General features: G+C 34.6%; 2 protein-coding genes and 1 pseudogene across 2 annotated transcripts; all 3 read left to right on the top strand.

The window, feature by feature from the left end:
* The first annotated feature begins 2,970 nt into the window (after positions 1-2,970).
* On the top strand, positions 2,971-5,135 carry LOC141661433 (cytochrome P450 704C1-like). Its single transcript, XM_074468443.1, has 5 exons — positions 2,971-3,575; positions 3,677-3,958; positions 4,083-4,418; positions 4,514-4,714; positions 4,869-5,135. The coding sequence occupies exons 1-5, from the start codon at positions 3,057-3,059 to the stop codon at positions 5,058-5,060; spliced, it is 1,530 nt and encodes a 509-aa protein (XP_074324544.1). The 5' UTR covers positions 2,971-3,056; the 3' UTR covers positions 5,061-5,135.
* A 1,422-nt stretch (positions 5,136-6,557) lies between these two features.
* LOC141660131 (uncharacterized) lies at positions 6,558-8,689 on the top strand. The gene is made up of 3 exons (XM_074467093.1): positions 6,558-7,088; positions 7,175-8,191; positions 8,396-8,689. The coding sequence occupies exons 1-3, from the start codon at positions 6,558-6,560 to the stop codon at positions 8,687-8,689; spliced, it is 1,842 nt and encodes a 613-aa protein (XP_074323194.1).
* A 2,336-nt stretch (positions 8,690-11,025) lies between these two features.
* LOC141660130 (cytochrome P450 704C1-like) overlaps positions 11,026-23,846 on the top strand; it is a 43,354-nt pseudogene continuing 30,533 nt past the window's right edge.

Genomic DNA, 23,846 nt, shown 5'->3' with positions numbered 1-23,846 from the left:
CTATGTATACGTAATATTACTTGATAATGATTCATTAGCCAATTTACATTCATATATACTTTATCATCTACACTCATTCACTTCATTACTCACATATCCAATGAATCGTATATATTAATAGTTATAATTCATACATTATCTACAATAGACAACCCTATAATACATATATAAACTCCAATACTCAGCCTCTACATATATAAACAATAATACACCATATAGATAATTATCTCCTCAACCGACGAGTAGACTACACAGCCGACGAGTACATACACAGATGACGAGTAGGAACTGCACACTCGACACATCCAAACAACACATTCGACATGTCCAAACTACAGACTCGACACGTTCAAACTGTCATTCGACACGTCCAGACTGCATTCTTGAAGAAGGAGCTTATCGTTATGTTCTCTTATTATTCCATTAGTTGTAGTCACTTGTAATCATCTTGATATGAACTTAGTGGAATCATTTTGGTTGGATATCGTCCCACCCGCGATTTTTACCCTTTCACGGGGGTTTTCCGCGTCACCATTTGCTTGTGTCGTTTACTTTTATCGTTCTTATTCTTGCTTTCTTGCTTTAATTACTTAAACACTAAATCGTATTAGACTTAACTTTTAACCCGCAAATTTTGGTAAAAACATTGTAGAACACGCATGATCTTACAAATTATACACACTTGGTAAACCAAAGCCTATAACTGGCTAAAATAAGAATATATATATATATATATATATATATATTTCCACACTTGAAGTGACGAGTAATCTTTTTGCGGCAAGTCTTAACCCATCACACGCTTAATAGTGTTGGGTTTCATAATTTTTTTGAGATTAATATTTTGATATTTTTATAATCCTTATTAAATGGATTAGATCGTTAAAAAAGTCAAATCGACCTGACCCAGCCCATGTGCAGCCTAAAAGTAGCATGGCAAATAGACTCAACACGCCCAGCTCTGATGCGCTAACATGCTTCTAAAGGCTTCTTTTTTTTATCGTAGGTAACCCGCAGCCGCTACCCTTCGGGTGCGCACTGGGTAAACCCTATGGGCTCACGCAATAACCTGCAAACCACATGAACCAAGGTAAACCGCATTTAAGCGACAGACTCTTCATATATTATAAAAACCGGTGGATAACCCGTGTGAAGTACTTTCCGAGTTAACTTATTTAAATAATTTTTAAGAATTATAATAGTATAAGTAATATGTCAAAATTTCTAATTTTTACTCAGAATATCCAACAAAAAACTAATGAGTATGATATTTGTGTTATAATTGTAGTAAACAGATTATAATTATTATACGATTTCAAACTTTTATTATTTTATTAAAATATACTATGGATTCATATGGGAAACAAGATTACTGAGTTGAAATCAATATAAGAATTTCAATTAAAAAATAGGTAAATTAATATATAATATTATAAGTCATATAAAAGTAAAAGTAAAATAATAATTATACATTTAGAGTTATAATGAAATTCAAAAGGATGAAATCAAAATTTTAAACCAAACACGTACAATATATTGGATTAGTAATATATAAGGGAATTAAGAACACAAATGTTAAAGTCAGAAGGGTGAACAAAAATAAAACCAAAGTTAATAGGTAGAAGTATAAGGAAAGAAAAATAAAACTAAACTTAAAAAATCATAGGAAATGTAGAAGTATAAAATAACAAAAATAAAAACAAAATTAATAGAAATTAAAAGTTTAATATAATTAAAATATATTCAAAAATAGAATAATAAAATATACATGAAAGAATAACTGAAACCAAAAGTTGGTGGTAGTGAAACCAAAATTAATATTACCATGTAAAACAAGTTTTCGCATATTAATAAATGTTATTAATATATTTTGGTATAGTTTTCACTCTCAATGATAAATATATCTTTTAACCCTCAAATATATCGGATGGTTAAATATTTTTTTTGTCTTTTCGATTAAAATTATTATTTTCTCTGTTTATAAGGGTTAAATAGTATAAAATCTCATAGTTGAGAGGTTAAATGATATCATACTTAAAGGGTTAATGATAAGATTATTTTTTTTTGAATTTTATGAGTCCTTATTAATTTACAGGCCAGAAAAGTCATTTGGCCTTTTTAAAATTGCATATTTATAGTTCATTTGTTTCCCGAATCAATATCTAGGTTCTCAACTTGGAAAAAAGTCAATTGAGCCTGAATGAGATACACACATGTATATAAGATTACAATTAAAGCTACCAAGTCTTTCCAAATGTCAATCTTCAAATAATTATCGGTTCCCAGTATATGATGTCAACTTATATATGGTTACATATTGCCGTTTGCCGGCACATAAATGAAATGGGTTGCAGTTCATTACATGCAAAAACAAATCAATAAGGAGATACCTTGACCATATCAACAAATTGTAACTTGTAATTGTACTTACACAACACAACTAACCATATTTACTAATTGCCATTTGCAAACTGCAAATTCCATTTACTAAAACTAATTTCCCAAATATTCTTGTTGCTGTGTTATCACATGCAAAATCCTGAAATTATGGCTGCCCCTCAGATCTGTGATTAAAATCCGTGCAAATTCATATGCAATAGTTTGATAACGTACAGTTTCTTCGAACTGGTTCTTTACGGTTTGATATTGCATAATTTTTTTGGAATTTGTTCATTACAGAAATTTAAATACATCCACAAAAATTTACGGGCTCCATGGAGAGCCTGGCATAGGAAGGGAACTTTTATTTCATACTTAAATTTGAGGAATTAAAAAAAAGGCTAATTTGAACTTTTATTAAACCTCTAATAATTGAAAGGGATTAATTTTCCATAGTCAACTGTGAAATAAAGTCTTTCAGACGTCGTTGACATATAAAAATAAAGATGCTGATGCCTCTAAAACCGATTCATAATGCAAGTGATCTAATCACTACGTTTCAAATACAAGAAAGTCTAATGTATAAGAAAAATGTGTGGTAATAATGTAAATTTTATGCTATATAAACATGCTTCTAGTAACTAGGATGATATTATCAAGACTTCTGTAAAAACACTATGGATTTTCTCTCCGTCTTATCCTTTGTACCAACACTTGTAGTGCTACTTCTCATAGCCTGCTCAACCCTTGTGATCAGAATATTTTCTGGAAAATCAATCAGAAGTAACGAATACTACCCGGTAGCTGGAACTATATACGGCTTGGCATTCCACTGGAACAGGCTGCATGACTACCTAGGCGAAGTTGTTAAACGACATGGTACTTTCCGCCTTCTTGTTGCAGATCACTCGGAAATTTACACCAAAGATGTTCGGGTCATTGAGCACATACTTAAAACAAACTTTGAGAAGTACCCGAAAGGTCAGTATAATCATGATATAGAAACAGAACTCTTTGGACAGGGAATATTTTCTGTCAATGGTGCTAAATGGCGCCAACAAAGAAAACTTGCAAGTCATGAGTTCTCAACAAGGGTGTTGAGAGACTTCAGCTGTAAGATATTCAGGAAAAAGGCAGCTAATTTAGTTAGCACAGTTTCTGAATTTTCTACGGCAAGCAAAACCTTTGATGTACATGTAAGTAGACCTCAAGTCGTAGATTTAATTCATACCATTTTTATATTCTATCTATCATTTCATGGTCGTGGACTTCTAAGATATTCAGTAAATTTTTGCAGGATTTGTTAATGAAATTTACTTTAGATTCAATATTTAAAGTTGGGTTTGGAGTAGATTTAGGAAGCTTGGAAGGATCATCCAAAGCTACAGCTTTTATCAAGGCGTTTGATGACTCGAATGCATTAACATTTCAACGCCACATAGATCCAATTTGGAAGCTGAAGAGGTTTCTTAACATTGGTTCAGAAGCTTCCCTTAAGAAGAACATCAAAATCATCCAAGATTTTGTGCAAAAGCTAATTAATAAGAAGAGAGAACAGACAGAAAAGAGAATAAATTTTGTGAGTTATATATAAGTAGTACCAAGTATATTGGAGTTACCAGAATATTTAATGATAAAGTGGAAAAAAATCTACTTACATAAGCTTGTGCACTCGCTCATTTATCTTTCTCAATTTTTACCAGAGCGACAAGGAGGACATACTTTCAAGGTTTTTGGTGGAGAGCACGAAAGATCCAGAGATGAATGATCAATACCTCAGAGATATAATTCTCAACTTTATGATTGCTGGCAAAGATACTACTGGAAACACGCTTTCATGGTTTCTGTATGTGCTATGTCTAAATCCTCTTCTACAAGAGAAACTCGTCCAAGAAATTAATATAGTTGTCGGTGATCAAGGGAACAAAGCTAGCGCAGAAGATTTCCTGGCAGCAATGACTGATGAAATACTTGAGAAAATGCATTACCTTCATGCAGCATTGACAGAGACACTGCGGCTATTCCCTGCTGTCCCATTGGTATTAAAGTTATTTATAGATCTCAATATAAGGATAATCCATCTAAAAATTTGGTTTCCAGTTGTATGCTGATGATGACAACATTGTTTATCTAGGATGGGAGATGTGCAGACATGGATGATATTCTTCCAGATGGCTACAAATTAAGGAAGGGTGACAGTGTATACTACTTGGCATATGCAATGGGAAGGAGTCAAGACATTTGGGGCGACGATGCAGAGGATTTTAGGCCAGAGAGATGGCTTGTTGATGGAACTTTTAAACCTGAGTCACCATTCAAATTCGTATCATTTCATGTATGGATAGTACTATATGCCTAATATGTTCATGCACCCACCCACACACACAAACACACACACCGCATAAATCCATGATTCTTACTAGGTGAAGCAGATGTATGTGAGTGGTCATGACTAACAGGATATGGTTTTAATTTTTTTTTTTGTGTAGGCTGGTCCAAGAATTTGCCTAGGGAAAGACTTTGCTTATCGGCAGATGAAGATAGTCTCCATAGCACTTCTGCATTATTTTCGCTTCAAACTAGCTGATGATGACAGGAACAAAAATGTGACCTACAGGACTATGATGACTCTTCAAATCGAAGAAGGACTTCATCTTCGTGCACACACGAGGCAAACTTAAATATTTTTCCTATGTTAACGAACTCCTCTTTGTTTGAATATAAAGGTTAATGATTAAGGAAATAATTACGTATCAAAAAACAGTTATTTTAGAAATAAATTTACACATTCAAAATTCATATTTCACTCCTCTTGCAATGCTTTTTGACATCCTTAATTCAAAGAATGTATGCTTAATTAAAACTGCGGTTGAACTTGGATCAGTTTGTGGCAATATAGCACTTGGACATCATTTCTTGTTCAGCGCAGAATCTGATTGTAGAATGAGCTGACCCATCAAGTCTCTGACTCTAAGCTATTAACAAAATGCATAATTGATGACCAATACTTAAATTCAAGTCCACACATTAGAGATTAGATGGCCAATAACTAGAATCAAGTCCTCACGTACATTATAGACATGACTCATAATTGATACATTGTACTTTGAAAACTCTAAAAGCTCTTGGCCCCTTATTTTTCACCTCGCACTGCCATGGAAACTTAAATCTCGATTTCTAAATATGAGAACACTAACAGGGATATCCACTAGGCTAAATCCGAAAGCAGTCTGCAAAGTCTGAATTCTTTATCAAAATCAACGTTAAAACAGCCATGACATCTTGGTTTGTTGTTATTTACCAACATTCTATTCTTGTCCTCCTGTTGCAATCAAAGACACAAGAAAAATTGTACTCAAGGAAAGTGTTGCAATAGCAAAACATTTGCAGACAGTCAGTTTGCATGCCAGATTAAAAACATTTAATAATGAATATGGTAATTAAAAACTTTAAAAAATTGGTAGTGGCACTAGGAGGATGTGCAGGTGATGGAAAACTCGGAATCCTTCTTGTTTTGCCCATGTTATAAGTTGGTTTTCTGCTTCTACCTACTTTTTCATTCACTTGCTAAAACTACCCACCTTTTTCCATTTTCTCTTCTCTCTCTTCTACCTCACTAACCCATGTTTTTTTTTGTGCCATCTCTTTTTATGTATCTAATTTATTTATAAATTAAATAAATTTTATAAATTAAATAAATTATTTAATTCATTTAAATAATTGATTAAATATATCATCGTACCTAATTGGATTTTAAACTAAAAAATTAAAAAATATAAATGTATTATATGAATATTAAAATCATTTTAAAAATCATATGCAATCATTTTAAAAATTGAATTCTCATTATTGTTGATAAAGTTGTAGTGCCTTGTCAAATCTAATTCTGCAGTGTTTTGTAAAATAAATTTTTTCACTGATTTGTCAAGTCCAACTTTTCAGTGAATTATCATTTTCACCTTTTTAGTGAATTGTCATTTTCAATTTTTTAGTGTCTTGTCAATTCAAACTATCACTCCACGGTCTTAAGTTAGTCTATATATAACTTCCACCAGAATTGTGAAATCAAACAAAGTTACAAGGTAAGCTTTTTCGTGTTTCTTTATGAATTTCATGTACTAAATCAATACTAATTATATTATTTGTATCAGATGGATAATTTATCTCTTCTAAATGAAATGGCAAGATCAAATGCTATATTTAACTTAAGTAATATGGAGGATGATGAAGAAGATCATCATTATGAGTCAGAAGCGGATGAATCTGATGATGATGAAAAAGACGATGACGAGCAGGATGATTCTGATCATAGCATCGACAATGATGGTGAACATATTCCAACTGCCGTCTGGTTTACCACAGAAGAGATTGATGGTTCTTCAGGTAATTGTTCAAATGTTAACTCACTTGACGATAAATTATTTGAAGATCAGTGTTTTCCAGATAAGCAAATCGCAATTAGTGCTATAAAAGAAAATCATATAAAATATTCTCGAAATTATCGTGTTATAAAAAGTGATACAACACGATACGAGGCAACATGTGTCGTGGAAGATTGTCCATGGAGAATTCGTGTTATGAAATTAAAGCGATCTGGTTTATTTGTAACCACAAAATTACCTGCTGAACATAATTGTTCTTTGAGGACAATCCAACGAGATCATAAGAAACTCACATCCACGATGATTGCAAATGCAATAAAACAACAAGTAAGTGAAGTAATTAATTTATTTTACATAGTAGTGTGTATGTTATGTTATATTACTAATTATAATACTAAACGTGTGTCAATCAGGTTACAGAGAGTCCAAATCTGAAAGTAAACAACATTCAGAGTCAAATTGTAGCCATGTACAACTATCATGTTAGTTACAAGAAGGCATGGTACGGGAAACAAAAGGCAATATCAGATGTTTATGGTGATTGGATGACTTCTTATACCAACCTTCCCACATTTCTTAGTGCTTTGATGCAATTTAATCCAGGTACAGTTGCTTTAATTGATGCTGAACCTGATGTTGAAAAACTGAACACATCTGTTTGTAAACGCTTTTGGTGGGCATTCAAGCCAATGATCGATGGATGGCAACATGCCCGACCTGTTATTAGCATTGACGGTACATTTTTGAAAGGAAGGTACAATGGGAAGTTATTAGTTGTAATAGGATCTGATTCAAATAATCAACAATATCCCATCGCCTATGCCTTAGTTCATGAAGAAACGACTGTTAATTGGTCTTGGTTTTTATACAACCTACGCATATACGTGTGTCGGAATAGAAGGGGTGTGTGTATTATTTCAGACAGGCATGCTGGAATTATCGAAGCAATGAAAATGGAAGCAAGTGGCTTCACTGGTGAGTGGGGTATACACAGGTTTTGTTTGTTGCATGTGCGTAGTAATTTTTGTTCAACATTCCCAGGTGCACATTTGAAGATGTTATGTTGGGTAGCTGGAAATTCTTCTCAACTACAAAAATTTGAGGCAGCAATGATGCAAATTAGGGAGCTTAATCCAGAAGCAGAAAGATGGTTACGAAAGATTCCACTAGAGATGTGGACTATGTCTCATGACGGTGGTTATTGTTATGGCCAAGCAACAACCAATATGATTGAAAGTTTCAACGGTCTTTTACATTCTGCTCGGTTCCTACCTGTCACAAAAATGGTGGAGTACATATATTATAGATCTGTAAAATTGGTTGCACAAAGACGTACACAGACTTTGAATGAACTTCAAAATGGTCACACTTATTGCAAGAAATCAAGGGAATTATTTGAAATCATCGAGCAAAAGGCATCAGCACACAAAGTAATTCCCTACAATGAACAAAGGGGAGTCTTCAAAATCATTACTGCACAATACAGAACCAAGAATGGATCTTGAAAAGGTGGTAACAGACATAATGTTGATGTGTGTAGAGGTTTTTGCTCATGTGGAAAATGGAGCCGATATTATTTTCCATGTTCACATATTGTTGCGGGTTATTTGACATGCAACATAGACTGGAAGCAGTACATTGGACCATACCACAATATATCATCACTGTTTGATATGTACAAGTACGAGTTTAACCCAATTCCAAATCAAGCATATTGGACATTTCCACTAGCAAATAATTGGGAGGCATACAGTGTTCTTATTGCTGATGAATGCACAAGAAAAAAGAAAAAGAAACGTGGACAGAGAGGTCAAAGCTCGCGTATTAGAACCGAAATGGATAATTCTCGGAAGGTGATTGTTTGTGGACGATGTGGACAAGAAGGGCATACAAGACGCAATTCAAAATGCCCTCAACATGGTCACTAACATTCCATGTCTAATAATAATTTGTAATTTATTTATTTTGCGATGGATTTTATTTTTAGTATAATGCACTTTATTTTATTATTTATGTAGTGCTTTTTATGTTAATTAAATATATTTAAAATTCATTTAACTAATTTAAAAATATTTAAATGAATAAATAAAATCAAAATTATCTATTCATTTTAGTATACTTTGAATTTAGTTGAACATGCATTAAATAAGAAAAAGAATTTATAATAAAAGAAAAAGAATAGAAATTAAAATGAAGGAAATGGGGGATGTGCACAAAAGACAGGAGAGAGAGAAGAGAGAGGAGAGAGAAGGTTAAAAGATGGGTAGTTTTAGAAAGTGAATGAAAAGCTGGGTAGAAGTAGAAAACCAACTTATAACATGGGCAAAACAGGAACGGATTTGGGAAACTCGCGTACGTTCTGTCATAAGTGTTCAAGCAGCATGTTTGTAATAATTAAATGGTTTCGAACTTGGGTTAATTTGATATATTAAGATCAGTTGCAACTAGAGCCGGCCAAACGAACGGGCCGAGTGTGCCGGGCCGATTTTTTGGCGGGCCGAATTGATAATCAGTAAAGCCGTGAATGACCCGTAAAAACTAACGGTCCGTGCCGAACCGGGCCGAACAATTAAAGGAGTAAATCGTTAATGGCCCACGAATTAAATGAATTAAACGATTCATGTGTGGCGCGTGTTTTGAGTGTGTGGCGAATAATTCGCGGTTCAACCGCGAATTGGCGAGCTACGTTTTCTTCTTTTATCTGTTACTAACTTATGGACTTCCTGTTACTATTAGTCTTGTTAGTCTGTTCCCATATTTACAAATTATTTGTTTTATTCTTTTTCTTTTTTCTAGTTCACTTCCTATATTTACAAATTATTTATCTATTTTATTTTAATTTTATTTTCCAAGTTGACTTAATTTTAAAAGATAAATTTATTGATTTTTTCTTATATGCAAATGCGGATTTGGTCTCTTTTGAAGATATTGCTAAAGAAAATAAATGGAGGCAAGTCATGGATCAAAAAATTGATGCAATTGAAAGAAATCAAACATGGGAGTTAATTAAAACTTTTAAAGAAAAGAAACACATTGGAGTCAAGTTGATTTACAAAACAAAGATGAATGCACAAGGTGAAGTTGAAAAACATAAGGCGTGATTGGAGAATCTCAAGCCTGCCACTAAAGAAAGTCCAATTATTTATTGTGATAGCTGTTAGAAAAAATTGGATTTCAGATCATAGTTTTATTATGTTCTTGATGATAATCCTTAAATCTAATGATTGGAAGTTGTTCCATGATATGTGAACTTAAACTTTCATGTATGGTTTTAAGAATTTTTCTTAGTGAAATCCATAGAGAAATAGAGTTAAAACTAGTAGCTTGTAAAAGCTTGAAATGGAGAATGTGTCATTTGCACCACATTGAAAATAAATAAAGTGGGGATTTTATTTGTTTATGATTTAATTTTTATTTAGAATTAATTTATCAGTCGGGCTGGGTTATTGTTTCCGTTGGGCTTGGTCACTTTGTAAGTGGGCTGAGTCAGATTCAACTAATTTGGATATGTAACTGATAATATAAATTCATAATTGAAAACATTAAATCTGATTTAATGTGTGGATTAAATACAAAATCTGTTACATTTTATTTAAAGTCAAAATCAGCGGTTTTGATTTATGTATTGAATGAGCAGTTTTGATTTCTGATATTAAAGTCTATTAAAGTCTATTAATGTCAGGGTAGTCAGTTACACTTAGCCTCTACTATAAATAGAGACCTAATTTGTTGATGAAAAAGATCACACCTACATTCTCTTCCTCCTCTCTGCTCTCTTTTCTCTCCCAAAACATAAATTTTGAGCTGTTGTTTTTTCCAAAGACTGAGGTGTTAGTCGAAGTTGGATTTGTTGTTATTGTGAACATCAAGTCCGGAGCTGTTTTATCCTGGAGGAGACATTGTAAGCATCCCAACGTAGCAAGTGGGGGCAATTATCTCTTCAAGAGCAGTCAGGGTTTCGGGCAAGGCCTGACGACTCAACTGATTTCATTTCGATTTCTTGTTGCATTATACCAGTTGCACACCACTACTTTCTATTTTCTTTTCCTGTGTTAAAGCTATGGTTACTGGTACGTTCTCTTGCTTTACTTTGTTCCTTCAGTTTCTGATTTGCATGTTGTTTACCTACATATTTTGTTATGTAAATTGTTATCTTGGCCTTGGCTTTCTAAATATGATATATAATTGCCTCTATATTGCTGTAATAGTCCGTATTTCCACCATTCTTGAAGAGATAATTGGTTATATATTATTTAGCGTAATAATGGTTAGCGAAACTGAGGTTCTCGTTGGTGGTGTTAGTGGTTTTGGTGGTGCAACTATTGGGGCCATAGATTGGACCACTTATAGTTTTCCACAAGCCGTTGAATTAACTGGTTTACCGGAGAAATTCAACGATGGCATCGGCTTTTCTCGCTGGTAGAAAAGGATGAAATTGTGGTTGACTATAAAGGGTTTGTGGCCGGTTGTGGAATATGAGAAACCGGTTTTAGATCAAGAGAAGGCTGACATGGTTAAGGCTTTTGCGAAGTGGGCTGAGAAGGATGGGGTGGCTAGGGCGACCATTTTGGTTGTTCTAACAAACACTTTGTTTGATGTCTATTCTTCTGATGCCTACTCCGCAAAACTCGTATGGGAGAAGCTGGACCAAACACATAATACTGACTCACAAGGTCTGGAAAAGTATTATGTGGCAAGGTTCCTTGAGTTCAAGCTGGTGGACAATAAGTCCATGACTGAGCAAGTGCATGAGTTCGAGATGATAGTGCATGCTTTGAAGGAGTATGGAATGGACCTCCCTGAGAAGTTCAAGATTATGAGCGTGATTGAAAAGCTCATGAAGTCTTGGGAAGAGTTCTCTCTCTCCCTGAAAAGACAGAAAGGAGAGATCACCTGGACCAACCTTATGTTGGACATCTCAGTCCAAGAACAACATAAGTCCAAACAGGGACATGTGATGCCAACTGAGCACGATACCTCTAAGGTAAACGTAGCAACTGTAGGATAGAAAAGGAAGGTTGTTGCTAAGAAAGTGAATAGTTATAAACCTAAGAGTGACAAGGACAAGGGTAAGAAACCCAAGGAAAAAAACCATGTTGGTCTTGTGGGCAGGTTCGGCACTGGAGTAAGGACTGCCCTATGAAGAAAGGGAAGAAAACTGAGGTGGTTGCGCAAGCGAATGCTGTGCTTGGAACCGCAAGTGGGCCCGTAGTGAACATGGTTGTTGGTGAGGCTACGGCTTCTGAAACCAACGATGACCGGTATGTATCCTACAACCCTTTAATATTTTCTACCTATATGTCAAATGAATGGTTGATAGATACTGGAGCTAATATGCATATTTGTGTTGATATTAGTTTATTTGTATCTTATCAACAGAGTCATAGCTTGACTGTGAAGATGGGAAATGCTAGTGCCACTCAAGTACTTGGAATAGGAAATATGGATCTGAAGTTCCCTTCAGGACGTATACTATCTCTGACTAGAGTGCATCATGTTCCCGACATGCGTAGAAATATAATAAGTGGAAGCTGTTTAGTTTCTAGTGGTTTTGAAATTTTTTTCAAGTGTAATAAAGTAGTTCTTATTCATACTGGTACATTTTTGGCAAGGGTTACTTGTCAAATGGTTTATTTGTTATTAATGTTGAACCCGTTTTTGGGAATTTGAATAATAATATTATTCCTTTTGTTAACTGTGTTGAATCCTCGGATATATGGCATACTAGACTAGGTCACTTAAACTTTGGTGCTCTTAAGAATATGACAAACTTAGAGTTGATTCCAAAATACACCATAGAAAAGAATTCTAAATGTCAAGTATGTGTGTTTGCTAAACAAATAAGGAAACCTTTTCATAACATTGTTAGGGATTCAGACTTATTAGATTTAGTACACACTGATATTTGTGAATTTGGTGGTGTGTTGACCAAGGACCAGTTTAGATACTTCATTACTTTTATAGATGATAGTAGTAGATATTGTTATATTTATTTACTTAGACATAAGGATGAAGCACTTAGTAAATTCATTATATATAAAACTGAAGTAGAAAAGCAAACTAGTAAGTTACTTAAACGATTGAGATCTGATAGATGCGGTGAGTATACGAGTAACGCTTTTAATGAATTTTGTGCAAATAATGGTATAGTTCATGAAGTTACTCCACCATACACACCTGAGTCTAATGGGGTTGCTGAGCGAAAGAACTAAACATTTAAAGATATGATTAATAGTATGCTGATTAACTCTGGGTTGCCTAAATACATGTGGGGAGAGGCCCTAATTACGGCTTGCCATATTTTGAATAGAGTCCCTCTGAAACACATGGATAAGACACCCTTGGAGTTATGGAAATGCAGGATGACTAGTCTTAAGTATCTTCGTGTGTGGGGGTGCCTTGCTAAGGTATTTGTTCCTGAACACAAGAGAAAGAAACTAGGTCCGAAAACTATTGACTGTATCTTTCTGGGCTATCTTGAAACCACTACAGCTATGAGATTTTTAGTATTAAAATCTGACATATATGGCATAATGGAAAACACGATAGTTGAATTTCGAGATGCTACATTCTTTGAGGATGTCTACCCTATAAAGACTGGAATACCTGAAACGACTTCTGAGGAAGATCCTACTCACACGTTGAGTTCTATTCCTGATCATGTGGAAAAGATGACAAATGTGGGGGCGGAACCTAGTAGTAGCTCTATTCCTAAAGAAGTAGAGGAACCAAGGAGAAGTAAGCGTGCAAAGGTAGTTAAGGACTTTGGAGGTGATTTTATCACTTACAATGTCGAGGTTGAACCTTTAACTTTCCGGAAAGCTATGGATTCTTCGGAGTATAAGCATTGGAAGGGCGCTGTGAAAAGTGAAATTGACTCTATTGTTTCTAATGGAACATGGGAGTTGGTTGATCTCCCTCCTAGGTGTTCAACTATTGGGTGCAAATGGGTCTTTAAGAGGAAGTTGAACCCTGACGGCTCAATAAATAAGTACAAAGCTAGACTGGTAGCTAAGGTTTTAAGTAGAGGGAAGGAATTGATTACTTTGATACATACTCTCCAGTTGCTAGGATGGTAACAATCTGAATGCTTATAGCATTGGCTTCCGTCCATGGTCTTATCATCCATCAGATGGATGTAAATACCGCTTTTCTTCATGGTGAACTTGAAGAAGAGATCTATATGGACCAACCTGAGGGATTTGTTGCATTTGGAAATGAAAGGAAAGTATGTAAGTTGATCAAATCCATCTATGGCTTGAAACAAGCTTCCAGAGATTGGCATAAAAAGTTTGATGAAACTGTATTGCCATTCAGTTATAAGATTAATGAAAGTGACAAGTGTGTCTACACTAAAGTTAAAGGTAGTGAGTGTGTTATCTTGTGCCTATATGTGGATGACATCTTACTGTTTGGAACCAATATTGAGATTATTAACGAGATAAAAGAATTCTTGAAAAGGCACTTTGAAATTAAGGATATGGGTGAGGCTAGTGTGATTCTTGGAATCAAACTGATTCAGTCAGCTGAAGGAATAACCTTGACTCAATCTCATTATATAGAGAAATCTATACTTGAGAAATATGGTTATTCACAGTATAGAATCGCTAGTACACCTTATGATTCTAAAGTTGCCCTTGTCAAGAATACTTCAGGAGTGCTTGTGTCTCAGTTAAGGTATTCTCAGATTATTGGGAGTTTGCAGTATCTAGCTAACTGTACTAGATCAGATATTTCATATTTTGTGTCTAAGTTGGCTAGATATACAAGCTGTCCAAACAGAACTCATTGGGATGCTCTTGATAGAGTACTTAGATATCTAAAAGGCACAATGTACCTTAGTTTACACTACAGGAGATTTACTGGTGTACTTGAAGGGTACAGTGATGCAAGTTGGATAACTAAGAAGTCTGGTTCCAATGGAGTGACTGGATATGTGTTCACCTTGGCAGGTGGAGCAATATCCTGGAAGTCAAGCAGACAGACTATAGTGACTCGGTCTATATTTGAGGCTAAGTTGTGTACACTAGATTCCACGGGGATGGAGGCTGAATGGTTACACGGACTTATGTATACGATACCTGTAGTAAGCAGACCGCTTCCTGCTATTGCTATTCATTGTGTTAGTCGAACAACTATCGACAAGATTAGCAGTAAAAAGCATAATGCTAAAACAAAGAGACACATCCAAGTTAGACTCAAGTCTATAAGGGGTTTAGTGTCTGATAGGATTATAGCTATAGAGTTCATAGGAACTCAGAATAATATAGCTGATCCTTTGACTAAGGGACTGGAACCTGCAGTGGTCCTCAAGTCAAGGTTGGGGATGGGACTGTCAACCCATCATAATTCATTAACAGTGGGAACCCAATACACATGAGAGGAGATCCCTCGAAGTGTATTTAATGTGGTAATAACAAGCGGTAAGGATGAATTAGTAGTACATTTGCTACATAGATGATACTATTGTATCTAAGTCTATCCCTTGTAAACCTAGAAGGTACTGACACTGCTAGAAAAGCAAGAGTGTTAAAACTCTGAATGGGGTCAAGTCATTTGACAAGATAGAGGCAGTATATCTCTGGAGATGCCCAGCTAAGCGAATGTAATTGTGTGGTCACAATTAGAGGAAATGATTATTTCTTAAAGCAATCGACGAACAGGATCGAGACAAGACCATTAATGTCTCAAAGTCATAGATTGGCACCATAGCCGTTGACTTGTCGTCGTCTATGGAACATGGTTGTACTAAACGGATTAAGATTCAAGGTGAAACATTCCATATGAATTTGGTAACCATTGAAGTAGAGGACTTAGGAGGGTTCAAACCCGGAAGGGTACCAACTCTGAAAAACAAGTCATGATGAAAAACCTGATCGCATTTCTGTATGGATTTATAGGGGATTGTTAGAAAAAATTGGATTTTATATCATAGTTTTATTATGTTCTTGATTCCTTAAATCTAATGATTGGAATTTGTTCCATGATATGTGAACTTAAACTTTCATGTATGGTTTTAAAAAAAAATCTTAGTGAAATTCATAGAGAAATAGAGTTGAAACTAGTAGCTTGTAAAAGCTTGAAATGGAGAATGTGTCATTTGTCCCACATTGAAAATAAATAAGTGAGGATTTTATTTATTTGTGATTTAATTTTTAATTAGAATTAATTTATCAGTCGGGATGGGTTATTGTTTCTCTTGGGCTTGATCACTTTGTAAGTGGGCTGAGTCAGATTCAATGAATTTGGACATGTAACTAATAATATAAATTCATAATTGAAAACATTAAATCTGATTTAATGTGTGGATTAAATACAAAAGCTGTTACATTTTATTTAAATCCAAAATCAGCGGTTTTGATTTATGTATTAAATGAGCAGTTTTGATTTCTGATATAAAAGTCTATTAATGTCAGGGTGATCAGTTACACTTAGCCTCTACTATAAATAGAGACCTAAGTTGTTGATGAAAAAGATCACACCAACATTCTCTTCCTCTCCTCTCTGCTCTCTTTTCTCTCCCAAAACATAAATTCTGAGATGCTATTTTTTCCGGCGACTGAGGTGTTAGTCGAAGTTGGATTTGTTGTTGCTGTGAACATCAAGTCCGGAGCTGTTTTATCCTGGAGGAGACATTGCAAGCATCCCAACGCAGCAGGTGGGGGCAATTATCTCTTCAAGAGCAGTCAGGGCTTCGTGCAAGGCCTGACGACTCAACTGGTTTCATTTCGATTTCTTGTTGCATTGTACCAGTTGCACACCACTGCTTTCTGTTTTCTTTTCCTGTGTTAAAGCTATGGTTACTGGTACGTTCTCTTGCTTTACTTTGTTCCTTCAGTTTTTGATTTGCATGTTGTTTACCTACATATTTTGTTTTGTTAACTGTTATCTTGTCCTTGGCTTGCTAAATACGATATATAATTGCCTCTATGTTGCAGTAATAGTCCGTATTTCCAACAATAACAAGTCGACTATAGCACCCACGGAAAATCCGGTATTTCATGGAAAGAGCAAGCATATCATAATCAAATACCATTTCATTTGAGACTTGGTGAAAAAAGGATAAGTCGTGGTCACACATTGCAGCTCACGTGACCAAACTGGTGATATTTTCACAAAGCCTTTGAGATCGGACATTTTTAAGGAGTTGAAGAATAAACTCAGCATGAGAAAAAGGTTAGCTTTAGGGGGATGTTAAAATATTTTTGAGCTAAAGTTTGATTATTATTTTAATAATGTAGAATGTTCTTGGAAGCACCTAGAATAGATCTTTGAGTTACAAGACTTTTGAGTTCATGGTCTTCTGAGTTTATGAATTTTATATTTCTAAATTATTCATGTACCTAGCATATTAATTTGCAAGGCTGAGAAACTGAACAGAAACAGGAAAAACTGAACTGAACCGTGCTAATTTGGTTCGGTTCAGTCCTGATTTTTCAGAATCGAATGGACCGAAATAAAATTCGGTTGGGTCCGTTTTCTTTTAAAAAATATTTTGGTCCTGACCGAATCATAAATACTATAATTTTATATTATATATTTTACATATATTTTAAAAATTATAATCATAATTTTTAATTTCTAATTGTATTATACACTCTTAGACCTCTATATATCATATTATTTTAATTATGTTTTAGATTTTATGATTTTTAGTTTAATTTTTAATATAATTTTATTTTTGAAAAAAAAAATCGGTCTGTGTCCGGTCAATAATACTTCGGTCCGGTTTGGTCCAAGAAAAAATGGCAATTCAATTTTTAGGTCTATTGGGTTCGCTCCGGACCGAATCGACCAAATGCTAAGCCCTATTAATTTGCATTCTAGTAGGTTTTTATGGAGTCCGATAAATAGGACACTCTTTTAAACTTTGTAATCATCAAGTTTTATCAAATTATTTTGTGTCAATTACAAGTGTGAATTTATATCTTTTTTGTGTGAGTTAGTTGTATGAATTATTGAGAACAGGCTTTTCTCTTTGATATCCAACTCTTTACATATTTAAATTCCTACACTCCTGCTCTCATCGAACCTTATGTTATTTGTTATCAGACAGACTAAAGTCATTCCCACACAACATCCAATGCTAACATATGCTATTTTTTCTTAATTATGTTTGACACCACATCTTGCTAGTGATACGAATAGATCCTCCTCTCCACCCGGACCCTTATTATCGGCTTAATAGCCCGCCAATTTGCCTGATGCCCCTATTTCGAGCATAACAATTATCTAAAGGATTGGTCATTTTTTTTGGCACATGAGGTGGTAGGTTTGGTTATTTTTGTCTGAAAAAGAATTTTTTTAAGGTGTTAGGTATGGTTTTGTTAGTCCAATAGATTAGAGACTTTTGTATAGGCCAAATGTGTGCTATAAATACTTGTGATAAACTACAATGAATTGTTATGAATTCTGATTAAAAAACACTATGAATTTTATCTCCCTCATCTTAACCTTTGTATCAACTCTTATACTACTATTTTTAATAGCTTGCTTAATCCTTGTCATCAGAATTTTTTCTGGAGTGTTAGGCTTGCTGAGCAGGCCTAACTCCACACTAGTATGATATTGTTTGCTTTGGGTCGAGTCCGCACGTATTTGATTTTGGACACATCCCAAAAGGCCTCATACTAATGAAATTATCCGGTTGATTATATTCTAGCAATCTGCCCTTCCCACAAATGATGTGGGACAACTCCTAACAATCTCCCCTTCACACATCGGGCTCAACACCTATCGAATCTGCCACCTGATTGTGTGATCTGGCTCTCCCTTGACCCATACTGGAAGTCCATCTGACTATCTGCTCGCCCAGGCTCATACTATACTGGATAGCACATCTGCCTTTTTCCTTTTTCTTAGGCCCATCTAGAAGCCCAATTGAGATTGTTCTGGACCATTACAACTTGAAGCTCTGATACCACTTGTTGGGCTTGCTGGGCAGGCTTAACTCCACATTAGTATGATTTTGTCCGCTTTGGGCCGAGCCTGCACGGATTTGGTTTTAGGCACATCCTAAAAGGCCTCATAGTAATGGAGTTATCTGGCTGCTTATATTTTAGTAATCTTCCTTTCCCACAAACGATGTGGGACAACTCCTAACATGGAGAATCAATCCTAAGTCAAAAATACTACCCGATAGCTGGAACTCTATACGGACTGACATTCAACTAGAACTGCAGGCTACATGACTACCAAGGCAAAGTAGTTAAACGACATGGTACTTTCTGCCTTCTCGATGCAGATCACTCGGAAATTTATATGAAAGATGTTCGGGTCACAGAACACATACTAAAAATCAATTTCCAAAAGTACCCAAAAGGTCGGCATAATCATGATGTAGCTCAGCTAGGGGATCTTTTCTGTCAATGGTGCTAAGTAGGGGTGAGCAAAAAACCGAAACCGGTAAAAACCAATAAAAACCGAGCCGAGAAAAACCGAACCGAAACCGAAATATTAAAAACCGAACATATTGCATGGGTTTGATTCCAGTTATTAGTTAAAACCGAACCGGCAATAACTGAACCGAACCGATTAACTAAATAATTAAATAAATATATAATTTATATAATTTATATGAAACTAAAAAAATCAAAATTTTATATTTTAAATAATTAAATATATGATTTACTAGACATGTGCACTGTAGTTGGTATAATTAAGGGGCACTGGAATAGTGTGCATGATTAAAGTTTTTATCCTGGTAGTCTAGCAGCAACTTAAGTATTCTCAAGGGTAAAAACTAAAACACAACTTGTAATGTAATGTTTAAAACTGTAGTTGTTTTCTTAAATTCCCCCAGCCTGCAATACATTAGCATTAATATCATACACATTTTACTAACTTATGGTTTTCTTTTGAAAATTCCCGTTGTTACTTGTGAAAGGGATTTACAGAAAGTTTAGATGTCATGTTACTACACTTCTTTTAGTTTATATATTATTTTTTATTTTTTTATTTGGCGGTTTTGTAACCGAAACCGAACCGATTATAACTGAACCAAGATTTTTTAAACCGAATCCGAACCGACGGTTGCGGTTTTCATTTTTGAAAACCGGACATAATTGGTTGCGGTTCTGGTTTTATCCCGAAACCGAACCGACCCACGCTCACCCCTAGTGCTAAGTGGTGCTAGCAAAGAAAACTTGCAAGCCACGAGTTCTCAACAAGGGTATTGAGAGAATTCAGTTGTAAAATATTTAGAAAAAAAGGCAATTAAGAATTTGCTACTGCAAGCAAAAACTTTAATATAAAAGTAAGTTGACATAAATTCGATAGATACAAGGAATTCCATGCTATCTCTATATCCTACCTATCAATTCATGCTCCTCCTAATTCATATTTCCACCGGGCTTGAACTCTTAAATATTTATTTCATTTTATATATGAATTATTATAATGATTTGGTGTAATGATAAATTTGATTCAATTACGGATTTATCTGTTAACCGACTAGTTAATTAGCGCATCTAATAATTTATACGTGCAGTAGCGCACACGTTTAAACGAGCTTATATAATATAGCTATAGATCTTAGATTTTATCATCAAGAATACGCGGCCTCTCTCGCTCAAACATGAAACCTTACTCTTTCTATGGTTATAGTTTCTTGCATGTTCAAGCCGGTTCTTAAGCAGGGGAGGTCAAAAAGCTTTAGCTTTCTAAAAAATTTCATCAATTTCAGTTTTTCGTATATAAATTTTATTTGAGTGAGTCAAAATGTTAATTTATGTATAAACTTCAACTAAAATTTGTTCAATATGATAAAATTAATACGCAATTATAAGTTGAGTGGGTTCAATTGATTCCACTCATTATTCTTCTCATACGCCCTTGCGGCAGCAATGCCGTTTTCTCATTTTATACCGGGAGGTTATCGACACGTCATGAGAGGTGAAATAACTTTAAGGAGATAGTTCTTTGCTGGAATCGAGAATCTCTTCCTTATAGTCTTTACTCGTGTATTCCAGTTATTGTCATATGTTATTCATGCGGGCGCACACACTGCTAATTGTATGTATTAATCGCAGATTGTATTCAAAGGATTAACCAAGGCTACAACCTTTGTCAAGGAATTTGATGACTCGAATGCATTAACATGTGAACGCCATGTAGATCCATTTTGGAAGCTGAAGAGATTTTTTAACATTGCCTCTGAAGCTTCCCTTAACAAGAACATCAAAATCATCCAAGATTTTGTACAGAAGAAGACAGAAAAGAGACTAAATTTTGTGAGTACTTAAGTAAAATAAATATACTGCAATTAGAATATTTAACAAAAAATTTAGATCAGCCTTACTGAATATGCTTGTGAATTTGCTCATTATCTTTTTATACTTTCACTAGGACGACAAAGAGGACATACTTTCGAGATTTTTGGTGGAGTGCAAGAAGGATCCAGAGATGAATAATTAATACCTCAGGGATACTGCTAGAAATATACTTTCATGGGTTTTTTATATGCTTTGTTAGAATCCTCTAATACAAGAGAAACTCATCCAAGAAATTAAAATAGTTGTCCGTGATCAGGGTAATAAAGTTAGAGTTGATTATTTCCTGGTATTCCCGGCTATTCAGCTATTCCCTTGAGAAAATAGATTACCTTCATTCAGCACTGACAGAAACATTGAGGCTATTCTCAGATGTCCAATTGGTATTATATACATAATATATCTCTATATAAGAACTATTTTTTCTAAAACAATGGTTTCAGACCCTCTCCAACCCAATTCTAAATATGCACTTTTACATCATTTTGATGTAAAACACTTTTCCAACACAACTCTAAAAAGTTACACCATTTTGGTGGCATAACAAAAGTTACACCATTTTGGTGTCATACCAAACATTATACCAAATTTGGTGTCACGCTAAACTTATAGAGTTTTTGTATATTCTCATGGTGCCCTTCTATATCCCACATCTTTAATATTTTTAACTTTACTTTCATATTTTAGTAATAAAATAATCTATATAGTACAAGAATGGTGTAAAATTTAGTGTTAATGGGTTGAAGTTAAATTTGAAAATAGTGTAGTTTTTACACTATCTTAGCGTAAACTACACCAAAATTGTATAATAGGTTGGAAATGCTCTCATACTTGTATGCTAATGATAACAACATGGTTTATCTAGGATGAGAGATGTGCAGATGTAGACGATACTCTTCCAGATGGTTACAAAATACAAACTAAAGAAGGGTGACGGTTTATATTACTTGGAACATGCAATGGAAAGAAATCATGGCATTTGGGGAGAAGATAAAGAAGATTTTAGGCCTGAGAGATGGCTTGTTGATGGCACTTTTAAACCTGTGTCACCATTTAAATTCATATCATTTCATGCATGAAAATAGCTATGCATGATGTATATGTGCATGCGCACACACACGTGAAGAGAATGAATACAGTTGTACAACTAGGTAAATGGTAATGTGTTAGGTCACACACACTGTAGAAGGGGGTTGAATACAGTGTTTACTATAATCAAATCGAATTTAAGAACTCAAGTAACAGAAAACATATTTTATTCAACACAATAAACTCTGTTACAATATGGAACTGTCTTCTCTCAGTGATGAACAAATTATCACCAGAGTTGCTAGTGTCACACCCCCAACTTAATAATACATAATATAAAACTATTACGATAGATAAAAGAAAGTAAATACAACTGAATCCAAGATCTTACAGTTTAGGGTTTGGAACAACCCAACACTATTAACTATTACAACTGATTTTAATATCAAGTCCTCACAAAAAACTATCTTTTATTCTACCTGAGCTCGAACATACGCATCGGCATCACAAGTCTTACGTGTTGTCTACTTGAATCTAACCATAGCTGCTAGCTGTAATATCAGGGTGAAAGCAAGTAGAGAGCCAAATGCTCAACAAGTGCTAAACAGTACGGTACAAAACATAATTCGAGATCTATAAAAGAATGAAAATGTGAAGATAGAGCTAATAATTACAAGAGATGAACTTCTGGGTGATGGCATCATTTATTTGTATCAAAACATTTCCAAAATCATTTTTTAATCAGAAACCATTTTATGACGCTACGGATTACAGCCGGTGATCGGCCGCGAAGTAATCCCGAACCTCGCTGGGTTCTAAAACATTAATGGGATTCTTAGGCAACTTTTAAGCCTACAATTTAAGTATGGAAAGGACTTGCGTCTCAGTCCAGATCAACTATTTAAAGAAAACATTTATCCTCCTTTGGGACTGAAAATCCAAATTTTTAATCATTTCAAAAACTGAAGCCGATTGATAATAAATTTCTTAAACAGTAAACATCTTTATCAAGGGAGTATAGAATAACTTTGAAACACTGTAAATATGTTCACTAAATCTCAGGGCCATGATCCACTAGACTTTACTCTATCAGGGTAAATGAAAGGTTTTTATTTACAAGGACTTGGACAAGGAGATTTAGCAAGGCTATCGGATAATATGAAAGAACAAAGCCTTATTAGGCTTAAGGTAATGGTTCCAGATAAGGTATAGGTATTAAAATACAAAGAAGGTGAGCATTAATTCGAAGTATAACAGGGTATCATGTGTTAGGATAAGAATAGGGATATTAAACAATCATGAATGACTTTAAGAAATAACTGGCTTTTAAGTATCAAGATAAAGTTTCTATCGAGGTTCTTACAAGAGTTGAATCAAAGCATCAGGGTACAATATCAAGATTTCTCAGGAATCAATAGCATGTTAATCAAAAGGATCAATAAAGTATTATAACAAATCTCTATTTTATCATGGAATCACAATTACTTTGGTATACTAGCATGGTATGACTTTTGATCTACTTGAAATAAATACTTGAGGGTTCATGGCATTTCTATATAATACGAAGATAGATTTGAGAATCACTTGGTTCAGGTATAACAAGATAAATCAGGATACTCACATCATATATATAGGAATGAGTTATCACACATTCGCAGTGTAAACTAAAAAGCAGGTTGAATCACTTGCCTTGAGAAAAGCTGGACTGGACTGGACCGGACCGGACTGGACTGGAAAGTAGGAGCAACTGGAAGCTTTACTCGACCTTTATGGAAAGTTTACCCTC

This window comes from Apium graveolens, chromosome 5, assembly GCF_009905375.1.
Source record: "Apium graveolens cultivar Ventura chromosome 5, ASM990537v1, whole genome shotgun sequence".
NCBI classification, from domain to species: Eukaryota; Viridiplantae; Streptophyta; class Magnoliopsida; order Apiales; family Apiaceae; genus Apium; species Apium graveolens.
This window is presented reverse-complemented; position numbering and strand designations above follow the sequence as displayed.

Excerpts from the sequence above, each read along its gene's own strand:
- LOC141661433 (XM_074468443.1), top strand. The coding sequence starts at position 3,057 with ATGGATTTTCTCTCCGTCTTATCCTTTGTACCAACACTTGTAGTGCTA. Across the intron at positions 4,419-4,513 it reads TATTCCCTGCTGTCCCATTG|GATGGGAGATGTGCAGACAT; the intron begins GTATTAAAGTTA and ends TTGTTTATCTAG. Across the intron at positions 4,715-4,868 it reads TCAAATTCGTATCATTTCAT|GCTGGTCCAAGAATTTGCCT; the intron begins GTATGGATAGTA and ends TTTTTTGTGTAG.
- LOC141660131 (XM_074467093.1), top strand. The coding sequence starts at position 6,558 with ATGGCAAGATCAAATGCTATATTTAACTTAAGTAATATGGAGGATGAT. Across the intron at positions 7,089-7,174 it reads CAAATGCAATAAAACAACAA|GTTACAGAGAGTCCAAATCT; the intron begins GTAAGTGAAGTA and ends TGTGTCAATCAG. Across the intron at positions 8,192-8,395 it reads AAAAGGCATCAGCACACAAA|TACATTGGACCATACCACAA; the intron begins GTAATTCCCTAC and ends GACTGGAAGCAG.